At 36.5% G+C, this 8077-nt stretch overlaps 1 protein-coding gene across 1 annotated transcript in view; it reads right to left on the bottom strand.

Moving 5' to 3' along the window:
* THSD7B (thrombospondin type 1 domain containing 7B) overlaps positions 1-8077 on the bottom strand; it is a 618064-nt gene that overhangs the window by 96288 nt on the left and 513699 nt on the right. Inside the window, exon 16 of the mRNA XM_037030021.1 lies at positions 7405-7555. Within this exon, the coding sequence (XP_036885916.1) occupies positions 7405-7555 (151 nt within the window). The remainder of the gene's footprint in view (positions 1-7404; positions 7556-8077) is intronic.

Raw genomic sequence — 8077 nt, 5'->3', positions numbered from 1 at the left:
ATGTTAGAGATGGGTGCAGCCCTGTGCTGGAAAGAGCGGTTCCCCAGGGCAATCAGGCCTGAAAAAGAATGCGTAAAATCCTGTGAAACCTTTGCTAACAATGCCCTCAATTGAAATTTTAAGGGTCTGAGCATAAAATGAGTTTGTTTCCCAAAGTTTTATGGCCCTTTAGCTGTATGACCCTCATTAAGAATAAGCCCTCATAGTTCTTTGAATGTTGTCTATTGTTTGACCACTACTGCCTGACAATAGTTGATGAGCTTTATGTGTACACTCTGTATTCCTATGCAAATCAAACCCAATAAAAGCCCACTGATGAACAGGTTCAAGGCCCTTCTCCTCTGAGAGACTGGTCACCTTTCCTTCCCAAGCAGATCATGTCTTTGTAGACTTATTCTCATCTGTGGCAGCTGGTTGGGGGTGGAGGCAGCCCTGTAGGCAGAGCATCCCCCACAGTCAAGTTGGCTTTTCCAAGGTTTGTCTTTAAATTTCATTAGGGAAATTCTACAGTAGAATTTACTCCAGGGCCACCAAAGGCACAACCTTTTTGGTCATTATCAACTGGCCTGAGGGCTTGAAAAAGTATCTCTGTGTTGGCTGGATGGAATTGAAATGTCTCCAAGGCCTGTGTGAGCTTTGAAATGTTTACACCTGGCAGCAACCCAGAGGCCATTCTTTGCTCTACTTCCAGAGTTTTACCCTATACATGTATAAATTAGAATTTAGGCAAGAACTCAAAGAAGCCCTTATTTTAATATTGAGATTTCTTTCTGTGCCAAGCTAACCCTCTCCAGCCTTTTGCCCTTCATACTTCAGCTCCCTCTACTTCTCAGATTTATAATATCTAGCTCCTCACTATGCTTTTGTTATGATCCCATTCCCAGCACCATCACCCAGAAAGTATCTCCATCCTAGAGAGGTGATTGTTAAGGCTCACCCCACTTTGTTTTTCTTCCCTCAGGATCATAGTTAAATACTACATGTTATCCAATCTCTAAAAACTGTTGTTTATATTCTGCTCTTTTTTTAGTTGTCTACAATAAGAGTGTAAATCAAAACAATCCAAATAAATCCAATGATATTCCATTATTGCTAGAAGTGAAAGTTCTCTGCCCTCTCCAATCCTCATTGGACCAGCCTTGCAATTGTGCTGGCTTAGTCATTAGTAAGTTCATTAATTTTGAAACTTTGTATAAGCCCTGTTTTTTTAAATATTTTATTTATTTTTAGAGAGATGGGAAGGGAAGGAGAAAGAGTGGGAGAGAAATATCAATGTGTGGTTGCCCCTCATGTGTCCCCCACTGGAGACATGTCCCCCACTGGGGACCTGGCCCATAACCCAGGCATGTGCCCTGACTGGGAATCAAACTGCAATCCTCTGATTCGCAGGCCCGTGTTCAATCCACTGAGCTACACCAGGCAGGCAGTCCTGTTTTTAATTTTTTAAAAATTAAACTCCCACAAGGTATAAAAGGTATTGTGGTGATGTTTTGCTATAGTTGTGATTAGTCATTATCTCTTAAGAAGATATATAGAAGTATTCATAATAAAATGACAAAGTGTGGGGTATACTTTAAAGTCATTTATAGGAGAACAAATAAAAGTTGGGGAAGAAAAAATAAATAAAATTGTCATATGTAGATAATCGTGGAAGTTGGTGATCGGTTTTGAGTGGGTTGATTAATTTATGGGGCTCATTATACCATTTTTTGAGAGAATTTCTACTATACAATAGAGATGGAGATAGGTAGAAAGAGAGGGAAAAGAGAGAAAGAAACAGAGAGAGACTGAGAACAATAGAACCCTATTTTATAATTCAAATTGGTGATAGTGAGATTTGAATAAGTCATGCTGTATAAGAACGAATAATAACACTGAATTTAAAAAACTGGAACAGCCCAAAGATTGCTTTCATCTGATTGTCATTTGCTGCTATGCTGCATGAAATGAGGCACCCTTCCTGCAGGGCCTAATGTGGTTCTGAAAATATTCATGGTTCTAACTGACATTAAACCTCACCGCACACAGGGTACCAAATATCTCACAAGTCCTTAAGTAAGGAATTATGGGCTTCTGACAAAACCCCTTATCAACTTATCAGAAGCAACCAGAATTTTCAGTGCAAAATGCAAAAAAAACCTTTAATTGTTCTCCTCTAGCTTTTAGTTGTGAGCCAAAGAAAAGCACTAGGAAGCTGGAAGGTTATGACCATTAGATAGATATGCCTTCCAGAGACACATGCAGGTTGTCATCTGCATGTTCCAGACTGTGATGGCAGGTTGATGAAGAGCTTGAAGCTGAGAACTAAGAGCTTGAAGCAGTAATCATTGGGGTAATTTGCTTCCCTGGAAATAGAACTTTCAGGGATAGTGTTAAGTTGAGGAAACTTCTAAGTCATCAGTAATTGAACGTCATTGTTGATGGCATTTATCTAAAATAACACTGGGATGCCATGAAAAAAAAAGTATATTTTTCTTAACCTCAACTGCTTAATTCTGGAGCACATGTCAGAAAACTGGAGAGCATTTCTCTTTATCTTTTAAAGAAGTGTCGTTACTTGCAGGAGTAATGGCAGTGTATGCCCGCTAATATATACCTGAATTGGTTTTCAGTAGGGTGTCCTGGACTCAGAAAGAGTTGGAGAAAAGTATGGAAATAAGGTATATTTTTGAAACACCATATTAAGTCTATGATAGAATTCAGATTTGATTACACTGAAGGCCTATATAGTCTTCCTTTATGATCCTTCTTTGAAGGTTGTCTCACTGATAATTCAAAGATCTGAGCACTGACCATAAGGTTGCACTGAACCACTGTGTATTGAATCTCCATTTGCTGCAGTGAAAGGGAAAGCCAGGCTAGGGCTTCAGCCATTGTTTGATGCATTCGGCTTGGAGGGAATCAGAGTTCAAATTGGTTTGGTAAACGTGAGTCATCTTTCTGGAAAGGGACTCTACAAGCTTGCTCCCCCAAAGTATAGTATAGTTTGGAAATTCGTCTCTAAGATCCTCTTTGCTTTTTTCCATCAATATTATTAATTAAGAAATTCCTTAGTCAAACCTCCAAGGAGAGTCATAAATAAAAAATCTGTATTACTTAGTGAAAATTTCCTATAGGGACTGGTGGCATAAATAAAGAGAACCATATATTTGTTCAGATATGTCAGGGGCTGAACAGTGTCTGAATTCAGAAATTTTTAAACCTCTCTTGAAGAATGTACAATTTTATAAATTTCCATTAGTATCATGTTCAAGCATGAATAATAAAGACAAAAACTGAAAAATTAGGTAGATAAATGAGGAATACAGGTAACAAATAATAAACTACCATATGCATATGCTTGCACTTGCACACATGTGTATATATACATACACACACATATATACATATATACATATTTATGTACATAACAGATATATACATATATACATGAGATATATACATATACACATGTATATTTATGTACATAACAAGATCATTGCAAGGATTTTCATATGTATAATTGTATATGTTTCCTTTCACATTAAAACATTTTAGAAAAATAAGCATATTAGAGTCAAGAAAAGAAATTTTGCATACAAGGTGAGGCAAAAGTGGGTTTACAGTTTTTTGTATGGAAAATAATATAATAATTAATAAACAATAATACAAGAATAAACTGTGTTTCATGGACTAACAACTGTGAGCCTACTTTAGCCACTCCCTGTGTAGACTACCGGGGCTTAAATAGTCACTGTGCCTTTTACTAGCACAGAAAACATCAGGTAACTAACCTCTCTGAGAATCAATTTATTCATCTATACATTGGGGGAGTAGTAGTATCTATTCAACAGTGGCATTGAGCAGATTAAATGCAATAATAAATGTAAATGCTAAATATGTTGTCTGGCACATGAAAATCATTTGTAAATATAAGTTAAATTTCCACATGATATTGTAATTAAAGCGGCATTGAGAAAGAAATCATGACTTAAATGTAATAACCAAGATGCTTGTGACCCAAAGAGTGTTCCCCAGAGTAGGTGAATCAGCATCACCTGGAAACTTGTTAGAGATGTCGGTTCGGGCCCTACTGCAGAGCCACTGAAGTGCAGCCTCCGGGATGGCGTGGGGGGGCTGCGTGTTAACACACATCTACATCATTCTTACAGGTGCCAGTGTGAAAATCACTGCCCCAGAAGTTAGGAAATCATTCAAAGTATATATAGTATCACTAAAGTATATGTATAGTATTGCTACTCTGCTAGTGAATGCCGTGTGCATTTATGAACACTGCCACTCAGCTATTGAGGGCTTTCCTGTTCCCACACATCTTTCCTATTCCCATCCCTCACGTTTTCATGAGGTCACAGAGGGCTGTGAGCTCCTCAGTGCCAGTGAGGCTCTGTCACACGTGTTTGGCCTCAGAGTACAGGACACACACCAGGAATCAAAGAAATGACTTTGATTAATTGACTTTGCTAAATTTCTTTTAAATAACTGGAAAATCTACTTACTCTGTGATAGTTAAAAACATATGAAGATATTTAATATTAAATATAGCTTCTACAGCAAAATTGAAGTATAAATTGCAGAGCATTTTGTAGATATATAAGAGAAATATAAATATGTTTTTTATCAGAAATATTTTACTTTTTTCTTTGAGTTTAAAAAATTTTTTAAATTCATTTTTAGAAAGAGAGGAATGGGGTTGGGAGGAGAGGGAAAGAGAGAGACATTGATTTGTTGTTCTATTTATTTATGTACTCATTGGTTGATTCTTGTATGTGCCCTGACTGGGGATCAAACCCTCAACCTTGGCATATTGGGACGATGCTCTAACCAACTGAGCTCCTCAGCCAGGGCAAGTTTATTTATTTATTTATTTTTTGTTTGTTTATGTATTTGGCTTTAAAAACTGCCCTGGGAAAAAAAGAAGGAGGAGAAAACATAGTGAATTTTCTTCCATTAACATATGTCACACTGCAGAGTCTCGAAGGAGAATTTGGTAAAATAATGGCTGATATTGTACTGTGATTCAACACAGAGTATAGAGAACAATTATACAATAATTGTTTTTTTCCTCAGAAAATGCACATTAACATGCTGATCAAACTTCAGGCACAGACATCCAGCTGGCTGACTCTGCCATTATCATGATCATGATTGTCGTCAAGTGCTATTCAAGCGTCTCTGAGATTGGCATGTTATGCTAAGAAGTTGCAATATATTAAAGCCATGCAATATATCTAGAGATGGGGAAATTTATAAATTGGGAACACCAATTAGCATTTTCTTCCATTTTAAGGTTTTTATTTATACCAAAGAAGAGCATGATGTTTGTTGAAGGACAAGACCCAGGGCCATTGTGGTCAGACAGACGTGAGTGACCATGCCTAGCATCTACCTTCATGGCACAGTGCTGTTACAACACTGCAGCACGGTGTCAGCTACCTAAGCTGTGCTCAATGAGAGTTATTATTGCTGTTGTCATAGCTACTGTTGTTGCTAGATGATGATGATGATGATGATGATGATGATGATGATGATGATGTCATTCAGAAGGTATATAAACAGTTGAAAGACAACCCTCTCAACTTCATGGTAAGGAACAACTGTCACCTTCCAGACACATAAAAGGATGTTAAAATATTCTATCTCTAATTTATAAACACTCCAAAAATAGAGTAACTATGTTTAGAAAGCAAATCTTAAAGAAAACTGTCTTTCAGAAACCCAAAGAAGCAAGCACAGGATGCCAGTCATCACAAAACTGTGTCAAATGCTTCTACAACAAACATTCTAGCTCACACTAGTCAGATACTTTGACTTAAGAGGGCAACATTTTTATTGTAAAGTGATCACAGCTTTATGGATTCTTGTGTGAGAAAATTAGAAAAGAAGTGAGAGAGATCATGACCTCTACATTTAATTGAGCTTTTCAGTTGCTAATTCTTCTGCAAGTTGATTAATAAAGAGTGTATGCTACCGCACTTTCTAACGTGTTAGTATATGTACTCAGTCATGTAATAATCATACATATCATTATAACTTGCTAAAAGTATCTTGCTTTATTCTTAAAATAAGTGTTGCATCTAAAAGAGAAATACTGAGTCTAATTCTACTTAATTCTTCCAAAATAAGTGGATCAAGGATGAAAGAGCAAATGTTCTGGCTTCATCAGATAGAATAATGTTCATTTCCAGCTCCATCATTTAAACACTGTGGAGCCTTGTGTAAGCTACTTAGCCAACCTGAGAATCAGTTTCTTCATTTGTACAATGGGACTGGTAACAGTATGTACTTAATAGGACTGGAGCAAGGACTAAAGGGAGTAATTCTTACTTACAAAGGAAGTGTTCAGTAAATGTTAATATTCGTTGTATTCAACTTACAAAATAACTTAGTCATAGGACATACATCCTATTCTTACAAATTATTTTATTGATACCTCTGCATCTTAATATTACCTTGTTGTATTCCCAGCAACTCTATAAATAAAAAATAACACTACCAAAGCAACTCTCTTTCAGGAATATAACTAAAGAAATGTGAAAGATAAGATTGTAAAAATTAAAAAGGAATCAGTGGTTAAAAGAGCAAATATAGGACATTCATTGATTACAAACATATTTTCTATTTTCATATAAAGGTTTTATACATTCTTCCCACAAATAGTATCACCATTAAATTAAAAATATCCTAATTTTTTTCCTTTCTAATGTTTGGACCTATATAATATGTTCCTTAACCTAATTTTATTTTTTAGTGCTTTAAGCAGAAATATAAGACTAAAACATCAAAATTTATCTTCTGAAAATACTAAAGTGAATCATCCTATTTGAAGAACACTTATTTTTATATATTTGGTTAAGCTTTGATTTTTTTTTTAAAGAAGAAAAATGAGGGCAAATACTTTAGACTTCAAAAAAAGGCTTTTTGTGAGCTTTGGAAAAACATGACCAGAGAACACCTCGTCTTTGGGAACACAGCAAAAGACAAAAACAGATCATCCCTAACAGAAGCTGAATTACACAGCCGAGTTCAGCTACTAAGGGAAAATTGATTCTGCCACAATAAAAATGGAACAGAACCAAGACACTACAATCAGAATCATTTGGGTACTTAAGAGACCCCTGTAACAATGGGAGCACATTCGAATCCTAGTACCATGATTACAAGCTTATTTTCCTTGTCCAGTTCCCATGATAAAGGCCTAAAAAGAAGCACTGACATTTTAAATTGCTCAGTCTCCATAGCTGAATTTCATTTTCTGTTCTTTTTTCTTTTTTTTTCTTTCTTAGGTAAAAACATTTTCCCCTATTACTAGGAGAATGCTTTTGAGAGCAGCACTGTGAATGCCTAGAGAACAATAGTGAAGGCAGCACCAGAGGATTAGGGTATTGACAAGGGGAGAGAAATTACCTGCGGGCATTTGCTCCAAGGTCCCCATTCAGACATGACGCATTCATTGGGACACAGAAGAGCACAGGGTTGGGTTTCTGGGGGCATTTCATCCCGGCTGCAGAGGATTTTATCTACTGCTCCACCTTCACTATCTGCAGTGTTCACACATCTGTAAGGCAAGACAACAAGGTAATTTGATCACTTAAAATGGTAGAGAACAAATTTAAAATAATTAAGATGTATCACCATTACTTACTCTTCAAACATAAACATAAGGCCAGCAGAAAAATGAGGAAAAAACTCCAGTTGGCCTTTATTGAGTGATAATTCTGTGCAGAACCTTTCATTCAGCAGAGCAGGAAATTGCAATGGGGACTAGAGACACTACTGTCCTTGAACAACTCTCAGTCTAGAGAGACCTCCAATATATTTGCTCAGGTCTACCTAGAGTGAATTTCATTTTTATTGTAGCAGATCTTGAAGGCTCTCCTTCTCTGAGTGAATCCATCATTTTGAAATAGCTAGAGCCTCCATGGTTCCCGTGACTCTCTCAGACCTTTCCTAGACTTCCATTTCATATCATATCACATAAACCTGTCTAATCTTTGTCCAACACATTTAAGGTGATGACAAAGTAAAGTAAAATTAATTGAATATGTTTTCTGTTAGGTATTGTAAGGAGTTTTGATAT

The sequence above is a fragment of the Sturnira hondurensis genome, unplaced genomic scaffold (assembly GCF_014824575.4).
Source record: "Sturnira hondurensis isolate 20B ecotype Veracruz unplaced genomic scaffold, ASM1482457v3 Scaffold0000256, whole genome shotgun sequence".
Classification (NCBI taxonomy): Eukaryota; Metazoa; Chordata; class Mammalia; order Chiroptera; family Phyllostomidae; genus Sturnira; species Sturnira hondurensis.
The sequence above is the reverse complement of the archived record's forward strand: the minus strand, read 5'-3'. Positions and strand labels throughout refer to the sequence as shown.